At 48.3% G+C, this 27,289-nt stretch overlaps 1 protein-coding gene and 1 non-coding gene across 3 annotated transcripts in view; one reads left to right on the top strand and one right to left on the bottom strand.

Moving 5' to 3' along the window:
- Positions 1-2,851: 2,851 nt before the first annotated feature.
- LOC140903429 (U6 spliceosomal RNA) lies at positions 2,852-2,958 on the bottom strand. Its single transcript, XR_012156246.1, has one exon. It is a non-coding gene; the product is annotated as a U6 spliceosomal RNA (small nuclear RNA).
- Positions 2,959-3,627: 669 nt separating this feature from the next.
- The window catches only part of MED16 (mediator complex subunit 16), a 30,572-nt gene continuing 6,910 nt past the window's right edge, over positions 3,628-27,289 (top strand). Inside the window, exons 1-15 of one of the 2 annotated variants that reach the window (XR_012156150.1) lie at positions 3,628-3,951; positions 5,012-5,211; positions 5,520-5,627; positions 6,286-6,455; positions 7,234-7,665; positions 8,004-8,109; positions 8,474-8,629; positions 9,951-10,162; positions 10,756-10,962; positions 11,567-11,777; positions 12,461-12,594; positions 13,302-13,494; positions 13,773-13,989; positions 14,645-14,795; positions 14,943-15,019. Coding sequence is in view for 1 of the 2 variants with exons in the window: in XM_073323698.1 (XP_073179799.1) it covers positions 5,076-5,211; positions 5,520-5,627; positions 6,286-6,455; positions 7,234-7,665; positions 8,004-8,109; positions 8,474-8,629; positions 9,951-10,162; positions 10,756-10,962; positions 11,567-11,777; positions 12,461-12,594; positions 13,302-13,494; positions 13,773-13,989; positions 14,943-15,026; positions 18,330-18,456 (2,493 nt within the window). In the remaining variant the exon portion in view is untranslated. Of the gene's footprint in view, positions 3,952-5,011; positions 5,212-5,519; positions 5,628-6,285; positions 6,456-7,233; positions 7,666-8,003; positions 8,110-8,473; positions 8,630-9,950; positions 10,163-10,755; positions 10,963-11,566; positions 11,778-12,460; positions 12,595-13,301; positions 13,495-13,772; positions 13,990-14,644; positions 14,796-14,942; positions 15,027-18,329; positions 18,495-27,289 lie in introns of those variants that run through there. The other variant, XM_073323698.1, reaches the window with a different exon arrangement.

Raw genomic sequence — 27,289 nt, 5'->3', positions numbered from 1 at the left:
AGCTGATTTCTTAAACTGTCAAACACAGACAAAGCAGGGAGGAGGCTGCAGCTTAGATGAAAGGCCGTGGTCGTATCTACGCTAGGGAAGCCTGCAGCCCATCTACCTTCAGCAGCCTTAATTCCAGCCAGTGCTCTCAGCCCCTGGATCCAGGAGCCCCATGTTCATTTGCAAATTGCATTCTAACAAAATAAAGCATCTTTGGCCGGGCACAAGCGCCACTCAGCACCCAGACGAGAAATGGGACAACGGCTCGCTCCACCAGCAGGAACACACGTCTCTGCTTTGTATTTGCCTGTTCTGTACAAGAGCATGGGCGTGAAACCCCCCCATCACCCGCAACCCCCTTGTGTGGCCATATTAATGGAGACGGGGCTGGCAGACTCCCCTGTTCTTGGCAGCAGGGGGCTGGGGGGGAAGAGGAAAAAGTGGGTAGAATCAGAAGCCTGATACAACCTGTGAGTAAGGATCCAAAATCTGAACAGCTTGGTCCAGATCCTCTGCTCTTCTTTCAATCTTCCGTTCTCTTGGGGGGGATGTTATTGTGATCTGCCCCGTCTTCCTCCTTCTGCTGTCTCTTTCAGTCCCTCTTTAGTCAGTCTCTTGTGGCTCTCTCTGCCCACTCTCTTTAGTTCTCCAGCCCCCTCTCTCATCCTTCCATCACTCATGCACCTGCCCCCTTGGATCACTGACAATCACCCTCCATCTAGCCACACATCTGCCCCTTGGGGCCACATGCACACTCCCCAAAACTCCTGGATTCTAGGGAGCCGGGGAGATGCCCGTTCGGTCCCCTCCCCACCCCACCCCACCCCAGCCTAAGCTGAAAGTGGGACCAGGGTCACGGGGCTGGGCTTTGTGCCTTATCTCTCCTGCTTCTGGACAGACGGTGCTGCCTTAGCCCCTTGCAAGCTGCAGTTGAACATGGAAACTCAGGGCAGTTGGGCCCTAATGAGCAGCTTTCTTCACAGGCACACGGGCATTAAAGGCACCAGTCTGATGGAGCCCTGTGGAGCGCTCGCTCTCGCTCTTGCCACTTACTGGCTCCCCAGGCAGCCCTAGGAGGTCTCTAATCGCCACCCATGGCGGAGAAGTGTTACCCCCTGCCGGGGGAAGGCAGGAGCCGGGGAGCGAAGCAAGCTGGCACGGAGGGAGAGCTGTAGGGGGATCACAGTGACTGAGAGGCCTCTGGCCAGCCCAGCGGGCTGGTTCATTCCGGCAGAGCCGAGACTGAGCGTGGAATAGTCATCGCTCTGAAGCCCCCTGCGCGTTCTGACTGGAGCCAGCAGGCTCAACGACTGAGCCCACGGGGCTTCCCAGCACCAGCTGCTCTCTGTCTGGTTTTCTCATCTTGCACTTTTTCATTTGGGGTTTGCAAGTGCATTAGATCGGCCTCCATCTGCCTTTGCTGGACAGGGTGGAGGAGCAGGGGTGATCATGTGGAGGGGGGAAGGGACACAGTGCTTTGTTCCACTTGCCAGGTGCACCATGCACACACATGAAACCAGCTGGCTGCATGCCCCTGGGGGACCAACCCAGCGCCTCAGGTGTGTCCGCAGAGCGCCAGGCCAGAGGAGTGACTTTAAGCCCCCCCAGGGGAGAGAGAACTGTCCCAGAGGCCCTGCTTGGTCACACTGCATCATGCAAAGTGGGAGACAGGGAGCGTCTGTTTGTGCAGCCCCTAGCACCCTGGGGCCCTGGTCCATGACACAGCCTGCCGGCTACTACCACAAGAGAGCTAACAATAATTAAAAGAGGGCTGCCCAGCTGTCAAGAAGCTGAATGCATCCCCAGGTCTCAGGTTGTTTCTTGTTCCCGGGAGTGGGCAGCGTGAAAAGGGAATGGGAACAGGTCAAGGAGCTGGGTAAGTCAGGGTGGTCGCTAGGGGCGGTAATTCTCTGCACCCCCACCATGCCTCCCCAGCTCATGGGAGCCAGGAGGACATGAAACTGCCAATGCCCATGAGAATGGGGTTTGGCACAGATTTCCTCCCCAGCAACAGCAGTGAACGTAGTTGTGTTTGGGAATTTTCTGGTTTGAATGAAGCAGCTGGCAGCGTGTTCTGCAGGTCCCTGAAGTTTCATGTTGAAACCACAGATCCCACCCTGGCACCGGATGGTGGGTGGGTGTTTGCTCAAACCTCAGCATCCCTGATTCACTCCAAAACTCACTCCCCAGCTTGCTTGAACCTCAGCACTCACTTGTGCCGACCTCAAGCCCCCACATGGCTGGCTCCAGACTTGGTCTGGCTGTGGCTTAAAACTTGATCTGGGTTCATTGAACTTCAGGCAAACTTGGTCCAAGTTATGGGGTGTAACAAAATCCCAAGCCAGGCAGGAACTCATGCCAATTAGATTATGGCAGGTCACTTTCCCTAAAGAGAGAGAGCCTGGGGAATTCTGCAAATTTACTTGAGATAGTGAAGTTTTGTTGGATACTGAGATATTGGGGTTTATTTGGGTCTACACAAATAACAAGTTGCTGGGGTTTATTTGCATGGATGCAAATACCAAGATACTAGAGTTATTTGTATGTAACCCAGTAGAAAAAACAGTGGGGTGGATCTGGGTCTATGTATTTGGGGAATGAAGAGTGAGATTGTGGGGTAAGTTTGGGTTATGGGGGAAGCTCAATATGCAAGAGTTGCTTTGGGTTCCTCTCAATAATGAGATTTTTGTGGGGTGGGGCCTTGGACTTTCCCAAAGGCAGAGGGTTTTTCTTGGGGGGGGGGGGGATATTTGGGCAGCCCCAGCCCCAAATACTAGGGTAATTTGTAAAACCCTGCTGCAGAGGGAGTTAACAGAAATGCCCTAAGGAGAGGTTTCCTTACAAGAGGGGAAGGGCAGGCAAGAAAAATATGGAACGCTTCACGAATTTGCGTGTCATCCTTGCGCAGGGGCCATGCTAATCTTCTCTGTATCGTTCCAATTTTAGTATATGTGCTGCCGAAGCGAGCACAAATTCAAGGTGGACCAGCTCAGTATTTATATCTCTACAAATTTATTTTATTTTCACTGAGGGTGATCTTAGTATGTTGTCAACTATATGTACCTAATTAATATTCTTGTTTACTTAATACATATCATTATTTTATTTCATAATAACCTTTTATTTTCATTAAATCCACTTAAATTTGGCCCTCATCTCAGCTTCTCAGCCGTCTGGCATTATGGGTAGGAATGTATGCAAATTAACAGAGCAGCGCCCTCGGCTGAAGGAGGCCCTCACACTGGGGCTGCCCTGCGGGATGCCTGAGCGAATTGTCCACAAACGGCTCCGAGACCGCCTCCCGCTCTGACAGAGACGGGCCAGCGGGGCGAGTCGCCTCCTCCCTTTCTTCGGGCTCCGGAGCCGAGCCCTGGCCCTTGGCCGCTCCCTGGGAGCGGAGGTTTGTTCCGGCCCGTTCAGAGGCAGCCCGGGCAGGGGGCCTTTCTGGGCAGGGAGGAGGCGGCGCGCAGGGAGGGGGGGAGGTAGGTGAGTCTCTCCTGCGGGGGAGGGCAGTTACCGCCTCTCTCTAGGGTGGGGGTGGGGTAATTACCCCCCTTCCTGTGTGGGGGGAGGGGTAGTTATTGTCCCTGCCTCTGTGGGGGAAGGGGGTCCCCCCCCATCTTGGAGGAGGTGGGTGGACTCTTCCCCATCCCCATGAATGACTGTGGGGGGGAGGGGATTTCCCAACCCCCTGTATCTTGGTGGCATTGGGGGTGGCCTGGGTGGAAGACCCTGGCTTACCCCACTGTTAGGAGTGAAGGGATCCCAGCGTGGTGCTGTTGATAGGGGCTCCTGGGTGGAGGAGAAATACTGGCAGCCAGCCCCAGTGTAGCCCCTGACAGTGACACCTCTGGGGGACCCCTCTGGGACTCGGGTGACCATCACGGCGCCAAGGTCGCTGATCGCGTACAGAAAAAATACTCTTTTCTGACAGCATCTAAGACTCACCAGCGTTGATCCAAGGCTAGTAACAAGAGGGTAATGTTTCCACTCGAGAGGTAGCACTTGTATACAGGTGGCATATGCGGCTAATGGGGCCGTATTCCCAGGTTAAGAACAGGGACTGTTATACAGAAGCTCAGAGGGAGTTAATTATATCATCCAGTGTGCTTACTGGACCTACATGTCAAGAAAGCTTAAGCCATTTAGGAAGAGACCATCCAGCCCACCATGTTGGCTCTTGTTTTATCTTTTAATCTCACTGTACTTTTCCTTTAAACAGAAGAACTGTTACGTCAGTGGGCTATGGAGATAAGTTGCCCACAACTAAGATGAGCAATATGGCATTTGGATTGGAGAGTTGATATTCTTTTACCTGGGAAGGAGTGGTACAGTGGATAAACTGTATGATCACAGGTTTCAGAGTAGCAGCCATGTTAGTCTGTATTCGCAAAAAGAAGAGGAGTACTTGTGGCTCCTCTTCTTTTTGTATGATTACATTCTCTCCACCTTAGCAGAAAACTTAACCTTTAAATCAGGTGACTGTGGCTGTAAAGATTATGAGCTCCATGGGCTTTTCTTTGCTCTCAGGCTCCCAAGTATGGAGTACCCTCTACTAAGAGAAACTCAAATTAATGGTGTTGAGGATCTGTAATGGTGTTCAGGATTACTGTGTCTGGCTTACATTTAGGGACAAAGGAATGAGCTGTAAAGGTTGGAGGATCTTAGGTGGGAGATCTCAGTAGGAATGAGGACATGGGAGAAAAGAAAGAGTGGTGAGGAAAGGAATTAATGCAAATGGGAGCAGAGGGTACAGCTGTGTCACAGGAGTTAATAGGATTCTTTAAAAGGTGTAAGGTTTAAAACTAGCCATGATGGGAATTCTCCACTCCGGCTGCTCTGACTGATAATGTAAGTCAGTGCATCCTTATTTTCAGTGGGGATTGCACAAAGCAACACATTTCCTTGGGAAAGTGAAAATGGCTGCTGTTTTACAAAGGGGATCTTTGACAATGTACTTGTGGTCCTTTGCGTGTGTGACTGTACAATAGATTCTAGTCCTATTTATTCTTCTCTTTCCTAGGCACAGCAGTCTATGAATAGGCTTGCAACAGGCAAGTGGTGCCTTGGAGGTCTTCCAGGGCATAATGGATTTGGCGTATGTCTGTGAGTGGGAGAAAAGACCTAAAAGCAACCACTGTCCTTCCATCCCACTGGTATGTGCTTGGTCCTGCAGGAACCTGATTGCTTTCACAACAGACCTCAAAAATGAGGAGGAAAAAGGTACAGTTTGTCCCATTCCTGTGGTTTGTGATTCTTATCTGCTCCCCCTCTCAACACCTATTCATGACCCCCAGCTGGAAAAACCCCTGCTCCAGACTAGTCTTGCTGTGGAAAAACGCTCTAATTAGATCTTCACTTCTTCAGAGCAGAGACTTTATTTTTTGGTCTTGTAAAGCAACATATGTTTATGGTCCTATAAAAATAATTAAAACTCACTAATGTCCTACAGTAAAAAATTGAATTTTTAAAAAATTAAATTAAATTCCACTGCAAATTTTTGAAAGGACTTGGTGTCTCTCCCTGCCTAGATCTTACCCACATGATCCATATCCTGGACACTGAGCATCCATGGGATGTTTATTCCATTAACTCTGGGCACATTGAAATCATCACCTGTTTGGAATGGGATCAGTCAGGTAAGCTTTGCTCTTATAGTTGGTTGGGGTGGTGTTGTGTTTTTTTTTTTGGCTTCATAAAATTGCTCACAGTGTGATGGGGCATATAGTGGGAGTTTATGGAGGTCTTTCTCTTTTGGGTTTCTGCTATCAGAAATCTTTGTATAGTGCCAATCATGTAATATCTGCAGTGTTCAGTTCAGTCAGATCTGCATTGTGAGGTCCATAGTGGATTTCATAGAGGACTGTGCTTCCCGTCCTTCTTGAGTTAGTTATTAGCAATAGACTGGTCTCCTGGGGTAGTTAGGTGCCAGGAGTCACCTCTTGAACTCCAACCTGTAAGAGCTGCAAGGTGCTGAAGGAGGCACTTTTAAAATCCAGCAACAGGTGAGAGCCCTGAATCTGCTGAATCATTGAGGAAATAATCCAACCCAGGTATGATTTCACAGTATCACCAGTACACAGTGGGAACCGGTGCTTAAGATTAAATTGCTGCTTGAATTATGAATTTTCGTCTTATGTTGGTGTGAGTGTAATGTTACTAAACCCTTTTGTCTTGCATGGGGGGGGGCCTCTCCCTCCTATGCATTGCTTTGAAGATGCCTGTGGCTGGGTTCCTGGTAATCTCTGTGAGACGTGTTCTGACGTTTCTATTCTTCTTTTGATTGTATTGTATTAGGTTCCAGGCTCCTGTCAGCAGATGCAGATGGACACATCAAGTGCTGGAGTATGACAGATCACCTGGCCAACAGCTGGGAGAACACTGTGGGCAGCATGGTGGAGGGAGATCCAATTGTGGCTCTTTCCTGGTTGCACAATGGGGTGAAGCTAGCACTGCACGTGGAAAAGGTTTGTTCTAGCACTTGCACAGGGAACCTGCAAGGAAGGAACCAGAGAGGAAGGATTATCCAGTGGTTAGGGCAGTAGTCTAAGACTAGGGAGATGTGGGTTCAAATCCCTGCTCCGCCATAGACTTCCTGTATGACCTTGGGCAAGTCACTTAGCCTCTCTGCCATCTGTACAATGGGGAGAATAGCACTGACCTATCTCACAGGGTGTTGTGAGGATAAATGCCTTCAGAATTGTAAGATGTGCTTTGAAATGGGGACCATATTTATACCATATAGCCTGCTTGATCTGGAATATCTCCCTGATTCCAGAGAAGATCCAGGGGCTTTGGCAAACTTTCCATTCCACAGGACGTCTCATAATACACAAGCCTCACGATACGCTGATGAGAAAAATATTTGTCCCATTTTACAGCTGAAATGCCTTGCGGCTCTTTGCAGCACATGCTTTAAAACACTGTGTGATTTAAGTATTAACCAGTCAGGATGCTTCTACTATGTTGTTAAATAATTTAATTGATAAAATAATACTATTTGCTCAGCCATTTTGCTGTGACAATAATTTATAGATAGATAGATATAGTAAATGAAACAGTGAATTAACACTACTGTGGCTCTTTTGGGTAATGTTGATCGCCGATTTTGCTCCTGTACTACTGAGATCTGAGTATCACTGCTCTAGGCCATGTTGAAGTGATATTAAAAGGAGACTCAGGTAATGGCAGAGTCGTTCAGCCCTAGGATCTAACCGCTCTGTGTATGTTAATCTCCATTCACAGTCCGGAGCATCGAATTTTGGCGAGAAGTTTTCCCGGGTCAAGTTCTCTCCCTCCCTGACTCTGTTTGGTGGGAAGCCTATGGAAGGCTGGATCGCTGTGACCATTAGCGGCCTGGTGACAGTCTCTCTCCTCAAGCCCAACGGGCAAGTGCTAACATCCACGGAGAGCCTGTGCCGTCTGCGGTGCCGTGTCGCCCTGGCGGACATTGCCTTCACGGGTGGGGGAAACATCGTGGTAGCCACCTCAGATGGCAGCAGCACCTCTCCCGTCCAGTTCTACAAGGTCTGCGTCAGCGTAGTGAATGAGAAATGCAAAATTGACACAGAGATTCTGCCCTCCCTTTTCATGCGGTGCACCACAGACCCAGCCCGCAAGGACAAGTATCCGGCAATCACTCACTTGAAATTCCTCGCCAGGGACATGTCAGAGCAGGTGAGCGCCCTCCTCCTATGTTACACTAGTATTCCAAGAGTTAAATGCTTAGGAAAGGGAAGGACCCACTTGATCTATAAACTCCTCCCTACAGCTTTGCTCTTGCACTAACCAGCAGCCCATCTGCTGTTCCAAACTTGGGCTCCCCACCAGCTCTACTAATGCACACATTTTTTGTTTCTCACTTTTTCACCCTGTACTCTGTATTTTCCTATTCTGAATTTCATGCAGACAATTACAGTAGCAAATCTTCCCCCTTCCTTTTGGTCTAGAGGGTGGGCACAAAAGACATGGCTTTGTAGCTGTGCCTGGTTTGAAAATTCCTTTCTGCTTTGAAGGTGCTGCTCTGTGCCTCCAACCAGAACAGCAGCATCGTGGAGTGCTGGTCTCTCCGGAAAGAGGGCTTGCCAGTCAATAACATCTTCCAGCAGATCTCTCCCGTGGGTGAGTTTCAGCAGCTGATGCTCCTCAAAAACAGGAGCATAGCCAAAGAAATATCAAAACCTAGTGTAAACTCTTGACTCAATTATGACTCGAAATCCCATCCTTATTCTTCTGGGCGTTCGGTAATCACCACGAGAAGAGCACTCCATCATGATGGATTTAGAAAAAAAAACCCACAACTTTTTTGTAAAACTAATGAGTCTACAAAAATGCATCCATCTGAGTGAATAAACTCATAATCAATGTTTAATTCCAAGCACGCTGTTGGGGTGGGGGAGAATTCAAGACTGGGATGTCTGTGGCACTTTCTCTGACTTTTTTATGTGAAATTCTGTCGTTTATTTTGTTCGTTTTTTCTGTAAAGTTGGAGACAAGCAGCCGATGATACTGAAATGGCGGATTCTCTCCGCCACCAATGATTTGGATCGCGTTTCAGCTGTGGCTTTGCCGAAACTGCCAATCTCCCTAACCAATACTGATCTGAAAGTGGCCAATGACACCAAATTCTTCCCTGGACTGGGTAAGGAGGCTTCTTTTCTGAACATCTAGCTGCAGATGGAAGTTTTGCTGCCTCTGTTCATCTCACTTATGAACAGAGAGAGCCCCAGCTACTTTGGAGTGTGGTTTGTGTGTTTCTTGATAGAAGATGCCCTGCAGGAATCAAGAAGTCCTTTAAAACTGGACTAAGTTTGTTCCCAGTGGGGATGGGTACATCCACCTAGCGATGGGGAAGAGCTTACACAGGAGGAACTGTTGTAGCTGTCATATGTGCTGGGATGCCTGAGGCCTTCTGTCACTGTATCCCAACTTGAAAGGATTTTCTGCATGTCTACTAGTGAGGACCGAAGAAACCTAGAAAGGTCAGGGCTTCTGTTCTCGGCTGTCCAGGCAGTGCAATTAATGAGGCTGGCGTTGAGGAGGGATACTGGATAGCGGTTAGAGTGGAGGACGAGAGTCAGGATTTCTGGGTTCTTCTCTTGGTTCTGCTACTGTCTTGCTGGGTGAACTTGGGCAAATCACTTAGGGTGTTCAGATACCACAGTGATAGGTGATTACAAGGACCTGATTAGAATAATGTTTGCTTTTCCAAGGTGCTGAGCGCCCATAACTCCCCTATGGAGACAGTGGGAGTAGTAGGTGCTCTGCAAATCAGACCTTTAACCCCCTCCCTGCCTCAGTTTACCCAGCATGTCGTATGTGTGCCAGTCTCTTGGGATACATCTACACTGCAGCTGGGTGTGTAATTTCTAGTTCGGGTAGACATACGCGCACTAACTTTGATTGAGGTAGTTTGCTGAAAAGAGCAGTGCAAGTGAGAGGGGCTAGCTACCCCAAGCACGATCCCATCTGAGACCCTAGGTACGTACTCAGGTGGTTAGCCTGCCCTGCTGCCGCAGCTTCACTGCTATTGTGTGTGTACGTCCATCCGCGCTGGAAATCACACCTCCGCTCCAGTGTAGATGTACTCTTAGACTGTAGGCTTTGGGAGGCAGGGCCCATCTTTGCTTTTTGCCTGGTATGGGGCTGGGCGCATCAGTGTTTAACACACAACAGAATGGATGTACTGTGTACCTACCTCCCAGTGGGTGAGACTGACTCTTAATGTTTGCAAGGTGCTTCGGGATCCTCCAGTAGCAGACCCTATAGAAGAGACAAGTATTCTCATTACTGTAAAAATGCAGGGCAGGATGAGGAAGAAAGGCTTGTGGTAGGCTGGAGACCACTGGGCTGTCTTCAGAGCTGCTGTCTGACTTTGTGACAACTGTCTGTGTCTCATTGGGGTGGGATGGGTTACACTCACAGGAATCACTTGCTAAACCCCAGATATTTCTTGTCCTCAGGTCTTGCTTTGGCCTTCCATGATGGTAGCGTCCACATAGTTCATCGCCTGTCCTTGCAGACCATGGCAGTGTTCTATGGTTCTTCCTCTCAGCGCCCAGTGGATGAGCAGGCGATCAAAAGGCAGCGGGCCGCCGGTCCTTTGGTTCATTTCAAAGCCATGCAGCTCTCCTGGACTTCACTGGCCCTGGTTGGGATTGATAACCATGGCAAGGTACTTTGCCTTGTTATGCTAGATGTGGGAAAAGACCTATTTGCTCTTCTAGGCCAGGACAAACTCTGTTCAGTTAGCCAGGGCTCTGTTCTGCTTGCTCTTAACTGGCTCAAGCAGTGAGTCTTCCAGGAGTTACAAGTCCATTTGATCTTGCCAGTAGGCAGCCTCATCCAAGATAGTGCCTGTGTTTTCCCTTTGTTTAACAGAACTGTCTCTCCAGCTCAGTAGTAACTAAAAATTGCTATGGTCAGACATAGAGTCCGTTAACTTGTGTCGAATGAGTTTAATAGGTCTCAGTCCAATTTGCACACCTCTCTCCAGAACTGGCCTCTTGTTGCGAGTTTTATCAAAGACGTTAAGGTCTGAGACTGCCATGGGGACTGAACTGCCCATATCCTGGGAGATTGTCTCCACAGATCATAGCGGAGGTTCATTTGCAGGGTGTAGTGTAGACAAAACTTACTGGAACATGACTGACACTGTTCTCTGTTGGAGGTTTTGTAGATCTCCTGCCACTTTGATTCCAGGTGTTGTTAGTCCTTTAGAGTGGATGGATCCTCTTGATGTGTGTTCCTTTTCCTTTCTTTCTTCAGCTGAGCATGCTCCGGATCTCTCCCTCCATGGGCCATGTGCTGGACATGAACATGTCTCTCCGCCACTTGCTGTTCCTGCTGGAATACTGCATGGTGACGGGATACGACTGGTGGGATATCCTGCTCCATGTTCAGCCCAACATGGTGCAGAACCTGGTGGAGAAGCTGCATGAGGAGTACATGCGCCAGAATGCAGCCCTGCAGCAGGTGAGGAAACAGCAGAGGAACGCTTGGCACAGTGCCGAGTGTGGACTGGTAGGAGGGGAGTCAAGGAACAGGAGTAGATAAGGGGATGTTAATTTCCAGACTTCACTGGTTTCCAGTGAACTTCCACGGGTTACTTTGACTACTAGGCTACACTGCCTCTCCAAATCTGGTACTTATGTACTGTTGGGGGCTTGGAGTGATTGGGAAGGGCATATGACTCCACCCAGGGTGATTACTATGTAGAGAATTCTTATGCATGAACTTAGCATACTGTCTAGTGTCCAATGAGTTACCCCAGTGATAGAGCATTGCTGGTTTAGGCGTAGCATTTTAAGCGTAAGGTTGATACCACTGTCTTTGCTACTCTGCCTTCAGAGTATTATATTTCAGCAGCTCCTGCCCAGTAGCAGCTCTTGGAGAAACTCTTGGTAGGCTAGTAAAGCCTATTGTTGATGTAAATGGGTACTGTGGCCAGTTGTAGCACACACGGAGAACAGCATTCATTCCTCAGGGTGATGGTTGCTGGGGAGTAGCGGTTTTAAGTAGGCTCATTCTAAATCTGATCTTGTTTCTGTGCCTATCCTTGTGTGTCCCCGTCAAACAGGTTCTCTCCACACGCATTGTTGCCATGAAGGCCTCTCTCTGCAAGCTTTCCTCCAACACTGTTGCACGTGTGTGTGACTATCATGCCAAGCTATTTCTGATCGCCATCAGCTGCACCTTGAAATCGCTGCTCCGCCCGCACTTCCTGAACACTCCAGACAAGAGTCCCGGTGACCGGCTCACCGAGATCTGCTCCAAGATTACGGACATAGGTAGCCGTTTGCATCCCTTGATGCAGCACGGCTGTTTGCCTGGCTGATCAGCTCCCTCCCTTTCTGAATCAGTCCTTTGTTGTGGGTACTTAGATTAGGGTGGACACTCCATGGGGGGAGTGAGTTCCACCCCTTCATGGCTACCAGTCCCAGCAAAAGTTCACTCGCTTGTGAACCTGAGGTGTGTTGGTGGAACCCCAAAAGATGATGGTGTCAAAGACCAGATGCCCACCAATGAAACAGGATAATGTGGACAACTCCATGTAGGCTGTTACAGGCACTGGGCATGAAGGATCCTCAGGGGTGTGTATCTGTTTATACTGCGATAGCAGATAGAGGCTCCAACCAGAGTCAGGCTTGCAGGGCAGAGACTTGCGTCTGAAGAGCTTATGGTCTATTAGACAAGACAGACAAAGGGTGGGAGGAGAAACGGAGGCATAGTGGGGGAAGGGACACGCAGCAGGGCAGTTGGCAGAGATGGGACCAGCACCCAGTCTCCTGTAGCCTTACCCATTGGGCTACACTGCCTTCTATAGGCTGCACTGTTGGGGTAGGTATAAAGTTGCATGCATTTGTAGTCGGTAGCCGGGTTTAAAAGCGAGGAGAGCAGTCTGTTCACAATGCTGGAAACTCCCCGAGCCTCTTTTCTCCCTGTGCTAGGAGCTGTCTTGCTTCCTTTTCAGACATTGACAAAGTGATGATTAACCTGAAGACGGAGGAGTTTGTCCTGGAGATGACTACCCTGCAGTCCCTGCAGCAGCTCATCCAGTGGGTGGGAGACTTTGTGCTCTATCTGCTTGCCAGCCTCCCTAATCAGGTGAGAACTTGTCCTCCATCTTTGGCAGTGTGGTGTGTGGAGGGTAGTGAAAGCCTTCTTTCATTCAATGGCCATGTGCTGTTGGGTTAATCAGTGTGCCCAGTGTCTGCTGTTGTCCTAGAAATGGATTGCGCTGAAGCCAGTGTTAATGTCAAGTGCGTCTTTTTCAGTGTAACTTTTCATCTTGCAGTGTGCTAAAGGAACTTGAGTGTGCAGATCTACACAGAGGAAATAATAACCCTTCTCTAGGGCCTTTCATCTAAGTCTCTGAGTGCTTTCCAAATGTTAATTAAGACTGTCAATAGCATTATTTTCTTCTTACTGAGGGAAAATTATTTACTCAAGATCACTCAGCAAATTAGTGGCAGAGCTAGGAATAGAAACCACAAGTCCTGGTTTTGATCATGCTCATGCCAGCGTAAATCCAGAGTAACTCTGAATGGAGAAGCCACCTGTGTAAGTGAAATCAGAGATGGACGCCAGAACTCCTGATCTTCTGCTCTGTGGGTGCCTACAGCGAGCACAAACGCACATGGCGCTAAACTAACCTCTTGCTATGCTGCAAAATTTAGCAGATGATGACAATAATGGGGGCCATATAAGTACCTTAGCTAGATCACCTGTATGGGAAGTGGTTCCGTTGGGGATGTCTGTGAGCCCAGATCATAAAAGTTTCTCTTCTCTGCCCTTCCTCCTATTCCCTGCAGGGATCCCCTGTGCGGCCAGGGCACAGCTTCCTGCGAGACGGGGCATCACTGGGGATGCTTAGAGAGCTCATGGTGGTGATCCGGATCTGGGGCCTGTTGAAGCCAAGCTGCCTCCCTGTTTACACGGCAACCTCAGATACCCAGGACAGCATGTCCCTACTCTTCAGGCTGTTGACTAAACTCTGGCTGTGCTGTAAGGATTAAAAACTTCCCAGAATTAGAGAGACTCATCCTATCTTGTGCGCAGTGGATGTTCCATATTGTACACAGGAAAAACACTTAGGGATAATGAGGCTCTGGGTAGGTCTGTAGCAATCAGAGGGAGAAAGAGAGGCTACAAGATGAATTGTTTGTTTCCTGAGCTGCCATACTGGGTCGGGGAGGGGGAAACATGCAGGCAACAGCATTTATTGTCCTTTAAGCAAGTAGCATGCTAGAGAAAGTTCTCTCTGTGCTTCGTCTCCCATGCAGGTCGTGACGAAACTCACCCGAGCGAGCCAGACGATACCCTGATTGATGAGTGTTGTCTTCTCCCCAGCCAGTTGCTTATTCCCAATGTAGACTGGTTACCCATCAATAATGGCATTATCAGTAAGCTGCAGAACAAGCAGCTCATAAGGCTGCAGTTCGGGAAGGCCCCTGGACTCATTGGTCACACTGTTTCATCGCAGTTTGATGTCTTTGTCAGGTATGGAAATCTGAAACAAGCAGGTAGTGTGGTTAGAGCAGAGAGGGGACTGAGAATCAGGACTCCCGGATCCTGTTCTCAGCTCTGGAAAGGAGTGTAGTCTAGGGATTACAGTAAAATCGACCAGAAGTCAAAATTGCTATTCCTTTCTTAGGGAGGGGAGTGTTGTCTATTGGTTAGTGTAGGGAACTGAGTTAGGACTCCTGACTCTGCCACAAATTCACTCTGTGACCACAGATTAGTTGCTTGCTCTCTCTGCACCTCAATTTTTCAGTTTCTAAAATGGGTATAGTGTTTTATTGGCACATAGGCTCTAAGGAATCTGAAATGGGAATTCAGAGAATAAAATGTGATGGGAATTAAAAATGCAACACAACCTTACATTGTATCTTTTATCCTGTTAAATCTCACTGTGCTTTGCAGATTGCATGGTCAGGAATCAAGTCAGCCCTCACTAAAATGCAGCCACTTCTGGGGTGGAGCATAGTAGCCATTCTCTGTCAAATTCCATATGTTAGGTTTTAGCAGGGAACTTGGAGGAAAAGATACAGTATTTAGTTGAAACCATGGGGGAATTTAAGTAAGCAGAATATAATTTCTTAAGATGTGGTTTGGCCAGGATATGAGGGTTAAATGCTTCCTGTTTATATAATAGAAATTCACTCGTAGTAAGAAGGCAGCGGTTTGGAAGACTGCGGAATAGTTCATCATAATGGGTAGAAGTGGAACTTTAATCCCTTGAGTGCAGCCCCTTACACTTGGAGAAGGGTTATCACAGTGCCCCATTGGGACATTCCCTCTGGCAGGTGTGTAGTGTCTCAGTTGTCCATAGTTTCATCTTGACCTTGGTTGTCTGGTTCTCAGGCATTCTGTGTAATGAGCCTGCAATCGTGGAAACAGCTTTTACAATTTTTCAGCAGTGTGGTTTTTCTCGCATTTTTCTTCCTATGCAGGGCACCTGGGCAGCCAAAAATTGACCACTTGAGACGGCTTCACTTAGGGGCATATCCAACAGAGGAGTGCAAGTCATGTACCCGGTAAGCTCTGCATGTGTAACTCCTTTAATTCACAGCTGTTTTTATTCAGGGCTTGACAGCTTAAAAGCTGTGCTAGCTTATACACTAATAGATCTGTATTGTTAGCAATTCCATGGTGGTTTTTTCCATGTTAACTACTGTGCACATGACAAAATGTTGCCTTTAATACATGGCTCTTTCTCAGCTTATGTTCATGCCCCCTGATATTGGAAGGAAGCCAAGACAATCATGGTTATGCTGTTCTCTGACCCTTTCCCCCTGGGATCACTAAGATTCCTAAAGTGCTGATCTAGTCTGAAAACTGTGTAAAATGGCACCATTCTTACTCAATACAACGCTCCCCAGGGTTATTAAAAGTTTTACTGTTCTATGTGTGTGTTTACTGCTTGTTATGCCCTGCAAAGGTAGCCTAGCTGTGGGAGAATGAGCTGGAGTATGTCCCGCTTTTCACATTGTCAGCAGAATTGTTAACTACATTCCAACTGCAAGGCCAAGTTTTGCACTCAGTTACATCTGAAGATAATGTCGCTTTAGGTGCAGGATATAAGGACAGCATTGTTGCACAGGCATAACTGAGGGCAGAACTTGGCCTGCAGGTTATAACTGGTGACTATTCATGAATAGGAAAGATCCCTGGGCTGTGTTTGCATGCTTGGAAGCTGGAGATTCTGTGTACCAGGTTTGGAGTGGATGAAAGGGGATGAATACAGAACCGCACAATGCCATTTTTAGAATCACTTTTCAGAATTGGTCTGCATTTGGAGTCCTTCTGAGCTGCACCTTGTGACAGTTTCCCCCCAGGGTGCCACTTGGAACTGGGGTACCACTGAGCCTGCTGGACCCATCAGCCTGGGTTCCCTTAACACTGTACCTCTGTGCAGCCTGCCAAGCCTTCCCTCAAGCTTCAGACTGCACTTTACCAGCACACACCCAGCGGCAGCTTCACACGGATGCTGCGGTCAGCTCTGCGTGGGAAGGCTCAGCTAAGGAACTGCCCAGTACTCAAGTGCACACCGCCCTCTAGAGGGTAAACCCAAAATTATACCATCTTGTGCTGCACAGAAATCTGTACAGCATAAGATCATGAAATTCACCCTCTCCCTCAGTGTGGAGAGGAATATACATGTCTTTCTACCCCACAGTTATGATTTCCACACACTGGTTTAGACAAAACAAAAATAAATGTGTTAGTCTCTAAGGTGCCCCAAGGACTCCTTCTTGTTTTTGCTGATATAGACTAACATGGCCCCCCTCTGAAACCAAAAAGAAGTTTAACTACAAAAGATAATTTTAAGGGATAGCAAACCGATGAAAGCAGATTAACTAGCAAATAAAATAAACCTGCAATCTAAGCTTAATATACTAAAGAAATTGGATGTGTGTAGTAAATTCTCACCCTAAATGTTGTTTTAGGCAGATTGCAGAGATTCTTGAAGGCAAGCTGCACTTACTTGCAGCTTAAAACTCCAGTTATTCCTTTCACAGGCTAGACGGCCTTCTAGCCTGGGTTCAGCCCTTCTCCCCTAGTTCAGTCTTTTGGCTGCTTAGGTGTTTCCAGCAGTCCTCTTTCTTGGGCTGGGAGTCAGTGAAGAACAAACCACGATGATGTCCCTCCCCTCCCTTAAAATAGTTCTAGCATATAGTGGAAACCCTTTGTCTCCCAGTTTGATTCCCACACCTGGTCAGTGGGAAAAACACTAGGGTTATCATGGAGTCCAGTACCAGGTGACTATAGGGCCACTGCAGCCATGACTCGGAGGCTGTTTGCAGGGTTCCCAGAAAGGCTTCCTGGTGGGAGATTAGCATCTTCTAAGACATATTGTTCTCCCTAATGGCCTTTCCCAGCCAGTCATTGAGGGCTTGTCTACACTACCAAGTTGTGTTGACAAAACCTATGTAGACACCCAAAAGTCGACAAAACAAAAATCGCCGAAGGGTGTTCACACTCGCTCCCTCTGTTGACAGATCATGTCCACATTGGGGGCACCATCATCGACAGGGTGAGCAATGCACCATGGGTACGTATCCCACAGTGCAGTGTTGTGGGAAGAAAGAGCTGATCGCTGCGCATCTTGGGATTCTCTCCAAGTTCTCCCACAGCCCCCTCAGCTGCCGAGAGCAGCATCCTGAGTAGCTCTGTGAGCTCTCCATGTCGAGAAATGGCAAAGCAGCCCAGCAGTCTGTCCCCTTGCCCCTGCAGCAGCAGGCTGCCTGCTGCTGCCTGCCTAGTGCAGGGCAGACCAGGAGCATGCCAATGATTTGCTCTTTCTTTGTTCCCGAGACAGCACAGCACACAGATACTTCCCGGAGCTTTGAAAGAGGAGGGACGCATGCCTGCAGGGCAGTGGAAATCAAAACACGGAGCAGAGCAATCGGGGCAGGCATTGTGGGATACTGGTGGAAGCCAGTTCTGTGGACAAAACAATCAGCAGTGTCTACACTGGCTCTTTCCCCTCAATAAAGGGAGGGGAAAAGACAAAAGTCTCTCATGGGGTGAAGTTTTTTGTCACCAAAACGGGGTGTTTTTCATGATTAAAAGTCCCGTTGTAGTGTGTATGCTCTTGCTGTTTTGTCACCAAAAGGCAGTTTTTGGTGACAAAACTAGGTAGTGTAGACAAGGCCCTAGACTGGTTGCATTCTGCCTAGTGCGTGTTCCTCAGGTATAAACATACTTGTAATAGATGCATAGGCAATATTCCTAGCTTCAGATACGAAAATGATCCATGCATACAAATAGGAGAATCGTATTTAGTAAATCATAACCTTCCCAATGATATGTCACATGACTTATCTTGTCTAAAATACATCATAATTATGCCATAATCATGTATATAACAATATTGCTGTGAAGAATATGAGGTGTAGTGTCACACACCTTTCTCTCACTTCTCTCCTAATAATGAGCCTGGATTATGCAATGACAGTGCAGTGAACGACCAGCCATCTGATCAGATGATTAAATTGGTCTTAAATGTTGGCTTTAATAGAAAGTCACCATACCGGAACTCTGAAACATACCAGATTGTTTTCACAAGGCTGGTGTGTTTGCTGCTTTACATATAAATAGCAGCCAGGGGCCATCATCTTGAAGACAGCTTTGTGTTCCTCTGATATCCCCTCTTCATTGGCAATCATTTCCAACACCTTTTCCATTTTCCTTTGATTCTCCCAAACATCACCTGGAAAGGACAAAAAGCTAATTCCCTCCCATGATTTCTCCATCCCAACCTGATCCATAAAGTCCCTCAGTAGTGCCAGCTTGCATTTCAGATGACCCGTTTTCTGTGTTCGTGTCTCTCTCAGATGTGGCTGCGTAACCATGCTGAAATCACCCAACAAAACCACAGCAGTGAAACAGTGGGAGCAGCGTTGGATCAAAAACTGCCTCTGTGGGGGACTTTGGAGGAGAATGCCACTCAGCTACTCATGAAAGCTCTTGCAGGGGGAAAAGGGAACAATGTGCACTAGGTGGGGAAACAACTTAGAGCAGCCTTCCCATTTTAGAAACCTCTGGGAATTCGGACCAGAGTCAGCCGTCTGAAACCTTAAGAAGAGTACACAATGCTCTTCCTTATCTGGCCATCACAAAGGAACCACTCAGTGCTGCCCAAGAGCAGTTAGATACTCATCCTTCTTTGTTTTGCCTGTATTGATTTTGTTTTCTTTGAGCTCTAAGCTGAAAGGAAAAGATAGAATTATCTTTATCTTTATTTTACCCTTTATAAATCACTTTGATCCTCTAGTGAAAGGCTTTTTATCAGTGTAAAGTATCAATATTTTAATGATTGAGAGCATTTCTCCCTGTTTCAGAGGAACAGAGAAAGTGACAGAAGGACATTACTGCCCTGGGATGATACAAGCAGTAGGGGTGTCCTTGAACTAGCAGCTGTATTGTAAATAACGATTCTCTTAATTTTGTACAAAAAGTTTTGGTAAAATCTCTTTAAATCTTCAGAAAGCTCTTTCCTCTTTTATTAAGTGACTAGATTGCCATGTGTAAGAACCTTCAAAGGGAGAAAATACCAGATACTTCAGGGCTCTTTAATCTAGCAGAGAAAGGCCTAAGGAAAACCCATTGGCTGGCTGTTAAAAGCCAGACAAAGTCAATTAAGAAGTAAGGCATGCATTGTTAACAGTGAGGGTGACTAACCATTGAAGCAAACTCTCAAGGAGCCTCCATCTGTTAATGGCTTCACATCAAGACTGGATGCTATTTTGGAACATGCTTTAGTCAAACACAAGTTGCTGGGCTCAATACAGGAGGTTAGTGGGCGAAATTCTTAGCCTGCATATGTTCTAGAGGAGGTCAGACTAGATCTAATCATAGGAGATTAGGATTGGAAGAGACCTCAGGAGGTCATCCAGTCCAACCCCCTGCTCAAAGCAGGACCAACACCAACTAAATCACCCCAGCCAGGGCTTTGCCAAGCTGGGCCTTAAAAACCTCTAAGGATGGAGATTCCACCATCTCCCTAGGGAACCCATTCCAGTGCTTCATCACCCTCCTTGTGAAATAGTGTTTCCTAATATCCAACCTAGACCTCCCCCACTGGCAACTTGAGACCATGGCTCCTTGTTCTGTCATCTGCCACCACTGGGAACAGCCAAGCTCCCTCCTCTTTGGAACCGCCCTCAGGTAGTTGAAGGATGCTATCAAATCCGCCCTCATTCTTCTCTTCTGCAGACTAAACAAGCCCAGTTCCCTCAGCCTCTCCTCATAAGTCATGTGCCTCAGCCCCCTGATAATTTTCGTTGCCCTCTGCTGGACTCTCTCCAATTTGTCCACATCCCTCCTGGAGTGGGGGGCCCAAAACTGGACGCAATACTCCAGATGTGGCCTTACCAGTGCCAAATAGAGGGGAATAATCACTTCCCTCAATCTGCTGGCAATGCTCCTACTAATGAAGCCCAATATGCCATTAGCCTTCTTGGCAACAAGGGCACACTGCTGACTCATATCCAGCTTCTCATCCACTGTAATCCCCAGGTCCTTTTCTGCAGAACTGCTGCTTAGCCAGTGAATCCCCAGCCTGTGGCGGTGCCTGGGATTCTTCAGTCCTAAGTGCGGGACTCTGCACTTGTCCTTGCTGAACCTCATTAGATTTCTTTGGCCCAATCCTCCAATTTGTCTAGGTCACTCTGGACCCTATCCCTACCCTCCAGCATATCTACCTCTCTCCCCAGCTTAGTGTCATCCGCGAACTTGCTGAGGGTGCAATCCATCCCATCATCCAGATCATTAATAAAGATGTTGAACAAAACCGGCCCCAGGACTGACCCCTGGGGCACTCCGCTTGATACCGGCTGCCAGCTAGACATCGAGCTGTTGATCGCTACCCGTTGAGCCCGACAATCTATCCAGTTTTCTATCCACCTTATAGTCCATTCATCTAATCCATATTTTTTTAACTTGCTGGCAAGAATACTGTGGGAGACCATATCCAAAGCTTTGCTAAAGTCAAGATATATCCCCTCCACTGCTTCCCCCATATCCACAGAGCCAGTTATCTCATCACAGAAGGCAATTAGGTTGGTCAGTCATGACTTGCCCTTGGTGAAACTATGTTGACTGTCCCTGATCACCTTCCTCTCCTCCAAGTGCTTCAAAATGGTTTCCTTGAGGACCTGCTCCATGATTTTTCCAGGGACTGAGGTGAGGCTGACTGGTCTGTAGTTCCCCAGCTTCTCCTTCCCTTTTTTTAAAGATGGGCAATTGTCCGGGACCTCCCCCAATCGCCACAAGTTTTCAAAGATAATGGCCAATGGCTCTGCAATCACATCAGCCAGCTCTCTCACCACCCTTGAATGCATTAGATCTGGACCCATGGATCTCTTCTGGTTCTAAAATCTATGAATTATTTGTATTACAGTAGCTACAAACAGCCCCAATAGTCTAGAAATAAGGACTGTGCAAACCCTTAGTAGAGTGGTGCCCAAACTTTTGAGGATCATGCCCCCGCCCTTACCCCTGTCTGTGCCCCCCCCAGAGCCAGGTCTGGTGGGGGATGACAATGCAGACAGGGTAAAGGGGGTGAGGCTGGGGACGGGAGCAGAGCGGCAACTGGGCCTGTGGCCAGGTGTGGCTCTGCTCCCAGCCCCACCCCCAGCTGAGAATGGAGCCGTGGCCAGCAGCCAAAGCTGGGGACATGTCTGGGGGTGGGACCAGAGCAGAGCTGGGGAAGGGGCTGGGTGGCACTCCCTCTCCGCTCCCCATAGGGGCTGGCCCAGGCCCCGCTGTATCCCTACTAGACATTTATGCACACCCCTCTAGGAGGTACACCCCACAGTTTGGGGACCTTTGCCTTAGTAGAAAGACAGGCCCTGCCTTAAAGAGCTTAAAGTCTAGGTCACCACAAGCCATGCCATGTCGATGAAACAAACGTTAATTTCATTTACTCTCTCAGCAGCAGTCGTGTGGAACTACATGGCTGTGGTGTTTTAAAAATTCTATTGCTGTGGAAACAATTTAGACAGCATAATAACCTGACATTAGTGCTGCAGAAACAAATATCTAATGCACATGCGGTTCTCCTCGTGCATGAATGGGAAAAGCCATGTTAATTTCAGCCCCATTAGGAAAGAGGGCTTAAATCAGGAGCAAAATTAGAAAGAAAATAACCTGGCAGATGCTTGAAAACAACATTTATTAGACACTGAAAAGGAAAACTGATTATATTTGATCTCCCCTCCCACCCTCCACCTTTGTACATTAGCTGCCCCAATCACACTTCTTTTGAAGGACATGTTCAATGTTATCTTAATGTGAGGAGCAGGGGCAGGCTGGAGCAACAAGCGCAAGTACTGTACTTGATTGTGTTCCCCTACCATTTCCTTGTGGACACTCAATCTCCAACAAGTGCAAATTAATTACATCTGTTTTGTGGCATCAATTACACACAATTGCCCTGGGGTTTTCATCATTTAGATGCCTGGCTGATAAGAGTTCATTCATGTGTTCCCTCGGCTATGGGGGGTTTGTTTATAGTTTTAGTTTTAGGGATGGGGTTAGTAGAAGTCTGAAAAGAGCTTTTAACCACAAAGAGGTCTGAGGGGTTTTTTGGCTACTGTAGTAGGAAATGTGCTTCTATTTTCAGCTCCAAACGTAGTCGGTGGCCCTGTTCATGCAACTGGCTGAGCTCCCAGTGCGCGCTCCGAAGGGTCTGCTTAGGTGTGTCCCTTTGCAGGATCCTGGGGGACTTTGTGACTGAGGGACTATGAAATCAGGATTTGTATTCGAATCGAATGAATTGGTTAACTTTCAAGTTAGAACGTATGTAAGATCTCATACAAATTGTAGAGCAGCAGGCCTGTCCGGATATAGGGCCTGGTTCTCAGCCACCCTCAGGTGCTTTTACACCACTTTGACAGTGTAAAGGGGACTTCAAGGGAGTGAAAATGGCCTGGTGAGAATCTGCTGCTGAGCAGCCACCATGGAGCAAGACTGATGTATGGGTGTGATGAGTGTATGGTCAAAGAGCACTGGGCTATTCTCTGTTTCCGGGGGGCCACGGGCAACCGGATGTACGTCTGATCGGCTTGACTCAGGTCTTGAGTCTCCATAGAAACCAGCATCTTCCCCTCTGAAATGCTAAGATCTATCCAAACAAACCTGCCCCGCCAGCTCCTGTTGATTTAAGAACGAGATTGGAGAGCAGAAGGCAACAGTCAGTTGTCCAGCTCCCAAGTCTCCAGCAGTCTGATGCAGAAAAGCTTCTGTGGTGTCCACTTGAATCCACGCGCCGATGGTTGGTGGAGAGAGAGCATGGCTCCTCCCTGCTGCAGAGAGTCTGATGGGCACCAACAGCCAAACTTCGTAGATAGAGACTGGGGTGGATCCAGCCCCCTTGTTCATAACGATTGCTGAAGACGATGATCATGCAGGAGGAAAACAGTGTCGAAGGCCTGAATTTCAGAACTGCTGAGCACCCACAGCTCGGGCAGCAGCAGTTGCTCAGTACCTCTAAAAATTCGGTCCCTGTGCCTTTAAATTGCTGGTTACTGGTCTCGTTCCATGACCAGGTGTACGAATGGCAACAACCACCATCCCAGCTGGCCCTGCTTGTTTGAACCATTTATAGTAGGGGCCTTGGCATTCCCAGTAGAGAGATCAAGGCATCAGTGGGTCATGAGGCCTGATCTGGCCTCTGCACTCTAAAGAGGGTTTCTCCGCAGCAAGGGGTGAGGCAGCAGACTGGCTGGGATAGTTCATACTGCCATGCTGCTGCTCTATGGAGATCTGCAAGGCTTGGCAGTGGTGCTGGAACACTTTTTATAGTGAGGGTGCTGAAAGCCAGTGGTCCCCAAACTTTTTACTTCGCACTCCCCTGTACCCCTATCTGCACCTCCTCTCCCCAGAGCTGAGGCCAGGATCGAGCCATGGCTCCAGGAGGGCAGGGGGGATGCAGACAAAGGTAAGGGGGCTGAGGCTGGGACCACAGCTGGGGCTGGGAGCAGAGCCCCGGGCGTGGGGCCGGCAGCACAAGAACCCTGGGCATGGGCCAGGACCCTGCACAAAACCTGGGAGTGCTGCAGCACCCCTCGCGTCCCTAGTTCCCGTGCCTATAAAACTCAGGTCCCCAGGGTTCCCCATCAGGTACAAAAAGAAATCTTTAATGTGATTACAGCATGTGCTGCTCCATCAACCAAACTGTTGCAGCAGCCGTGTCAGGGCATGGAGCTGAGCCTGCCCATCCGGCCCAGTTACAGAGAGAAGGGATGAAAGTTGGTTTTGAACAGAAATAAAAATGAGGCAGCGGCTCATTTAACAAGGAAAAGGGGGGCTGGGGTGGTAGATCCCACGAACCGGCTGACTTCTAGAGCAGGGCTGTGGCTCATCAGTACTGAAAATGAGGGATCCCAACACCGTGCTCGGTCCCTGAGTGTGTCTCAGCTGCGACATGTTGCCCTTGCTGAGAGTCACACTTTCAGGGGCACTGGAGGTGTCCTGGGTGAATCACTCCCACCTGCTCGCAGCAAAAGGCAGACGCCTGTTTGTACCCACCGGGGAAAACTCTTCCCTTGGAAACAAGCACCAGTCAAAAAAATCTTTATAATCTTTTATTAAAGGTACAGTACTGAAAAAGAAGAGAAAAGAGTTAGAACGTTGGAAATATACAGTATTAAGTAAGGCTTTTATTTTAACACTATTGCTTATTCCCTTTCCCTGTAGCTGTGGAGAGTTTTTATGAGGAACCCTCCCCTTGTGTCAGTCTTTAAGGCAGTATTAACTATCCTCTGTTGGGGAGAAGGGAAAAAGTTAGTCGGGAATGGCTGGAGCTGCTGCTGTTTAAAGTCCTACCCCGCTTCCTTTAAGAGACACACACACGATAGAGAAGAGAAAAGAAAATGCGACTTCGGAGTGATGCTGATGCTTAGTTGTAACCTCGCTGGCAGGATTTGAGAGCAGCACAGCAGCATCTGTCACCCAGAGGGCTGGCAAACTCATACCGGTGCTGGGCTGTGTAGGGCTTTGCTTTTAGCTGCCTCCCTGGTCAGTGCTGCAAAAGAGACAAAACTTGGGCAACTGCTCCAGACTCTGATTAAACAGAAGGAGAAGCAAAAAAGAAGAAATAAGGTGGGAGAAAGAGGGGGATGTTGGCGGGAGCCCACATCTCACATTAGAGGTGCTGTTCAGGACTTAGCCAAAGTCAGAGACAGGGGTGAGGTCGTTGGTTCCCCCTCTCCGTCCCAGTCCGGTCAGGACATCTCTCAGGATGGTGAAGGCCCAACAGCACCACGGTGGAGATGGCGGGGGAGGGTGGGCAGGCTTGATAACAGAACTCCCTCTTTTCCATCCATCTGGTGCCATGATTTTCCCCAAAGTCTCTTTTTTAAAGCACCCCCATAAAGGGCCATGGCTCCTTCTTTTGTCCACCAATTAGCCCATGTAATTACTGGGGTTACCCTGTACCCCAGGCCCCTAGGGTACCACAGCTCAGAAGCAAGCGCCGTAAGTGCTTCAGTCGCTAGGCCTTGTAGGCGCTAGCCCTGGTGGGTCCCAATAACCACTCACACATCCAGCTTAGGGGAAGGTTTTTACAAGGCTTGGTGGGAAAGGTCGTAAGCACCCTAAGCTTACAGAGGTTAAACCAGTTACCGTGAAACATTTGTCTCTGTCATGGCCCTCCCCTGGGCAAAAAAGGATGGCAGGAGTAAGAGCATAGTTACTTTCATGTCTTCATCTCTGCAGTACCGCGGTTGGCTGTTCTCACTTCTCTTTGAAGCAATCAGAGTCTTTCCACCAACTCAGCCCTCCCACAAGCTCACAAGGAATAACCAGCAGCCAGGGTTTAATCCACTGGTGTTGCAGTGATATAATCAAATGTCTGGTGGAGGATGATCTCCTGCACATTTCTGTCAGGCTATAATTACCCGCTTATTGTGGCTCTTATGCATAGCTGAGTTAATCTGATCAGGGTTTTATGTTCTCACCCTCCCAAAGTCATTCAGCGTCTCTAAATTGTCTTGTAAGGAGCCAGATGATGTTTCTCGGTTTGCATGCCGGAGATGCAGATAGGATGTTCCTGGGATCAAAGCCGTTTCTAGTGCAAACCATCAATGGCAGGAAGATGGTAATACCTCGCTCTAATATAGCGATTGTCATCCATAGCTCTCAAAGGGATATGGCCAAGGTCACCTAGTGTCAGAACTAGAAATACAATCGGGGTTCTCCTAGATTGTGCCCTGGCCACTAGACCACGCTCTCTCTCTCCTACTCTGGGGCAAGAGAAGAACATCCACAGATATCACCTTGATTCGGCCCATGGTGGTCAAGAGTGTCCACATAGGGTAGGAATTCCATTCCTTTTCTGGTTTCAGAGTAGCAGCCGTGTTAGTCTGTATTCGCAAAAAGAAAAGGAGGATTTGTGGCACCTTAGAGACTAACCAATTTATTTGAGCGTGAGCTTTCGTGAGCTACAGCACATTTTGTCCCACCCCTCTACCACCCTCTCCAATCTTACTCCTCCGCATCTATAATTTGTATTGTAGCAGTGCCCAGAGGGCCTAGCCGAGGAGGCCTCCCATTACACAGGTGCTATCCATACACATAGCAAGAAGTAGGGGCAGTGGGGTGGGATTCAAGAGATGTGCGTCCAGTTTCCAGCGGTGTCACAGTCGCCCTGCACGACCCTGGTCAAGTCATTTCATCTCTCTGCGCCTCAGTTTCTCTTCTGAAAAATGGGGATAATAATCTTTTTGTCTGACCTCTCTAGTTCGGTTGTCAGCTCTTTGGGGCAGGGACCATCTCTCACTGTGTGTCTCTGCAGTGCTTGGTACCACAGGCCCTCATCTCAGTTGAGGCTTCTAGGTGCCACTGTGATAGCCAACAGAGCAATTCTTATGTCAGAGCAATGATCCATCTGGGCCAGTAGCCATCACTGACAGTTGGCTAGCTGCTTCAGGGGAAGGCACAAGAAACCAGGTAATAGGCAGCTATGGGCGCCCTTCAGTGGAGACAAAGTGGTTGAGTGTGTGGGGTGTTGGCCAGAGAATCAGGTGACGTGTCCTTATGTTGGGCAGGTCTCTGCCTCTGTTTCCGCACCTAGCCTTTCTCTGTTTGGATTGTAAGCTCATGTGGACAGGAGCTGTCTATATGTACAGTACCTAGCGCAATGGGTACGAGCACTGCCTCTGCTCCTGTAAGACCAATGATAAATGTACCGCACCTTGCCTTTCTTGTGCTAAGCATTTGTCCCCGTTAGATGAAAGATCTCACGAGCAATTTGAAATGGAGGGTGGAAAATTAGCTGTGGTTTAGTATCTTTGAGTTAATCAGAAGTTGTCTTTCTATCCAGGAATCTGCCTCTCCAAAATGGTTGTTAATAGACTCGAGGCAGGAGTGCTGTGATACCAAGATTATCCCACTTCCTTCCCACATCCAGTTAAACTGCGAGACTATACTGGTTATTTCCCTTATCAGCAATTTGCACATTCTGCTGAAAAAAAGAAACGACAACAACAAATGTCTCAGCTCTTGATCTTATCTCTGAGCTGCCTTACAAGGTGCCAAGATGCAAAATGTTTCAGTCTCGCTGCTGCACCATCACCTCCCCTTCTTACAAATGTCAGAGGAGAAACTATGACAGATGATTAGCCCCAGGAAGGGGATGTTTCAACACGCTCTGCTGGTGGGGGTGCTACCGTTCAGGTTGGCCTTGTGGTGAATGTTCTGGGTTCAATTTCTGGCTGTGCCTCTGATTTATGTATGACTATTGTCAAGTCACTTAATCTTGCTGTGCTTTGGTTCCCTGCCTGTGAAATGA

Source organism: Lepidochelys kempii, chromosome 25 (genome assembly GCF_965140265.1).
Source record: "Lepidochelys kempii isolate rLepKem1 chromosome 25, rLepKem1.hap2, whole genome shotgun sequence".
Taxonomy (NCBI): Eukaryota; Metazoa; Chordata; order Testudines; family Cheloniidae; genus Lepidochelys; species Lepidochelys kempii.
The sequence above is the reverse complement of the archived record's forward strand: the minus strand, read 5'-3'. Positions and strand labels throughout refer to the sequence as shown.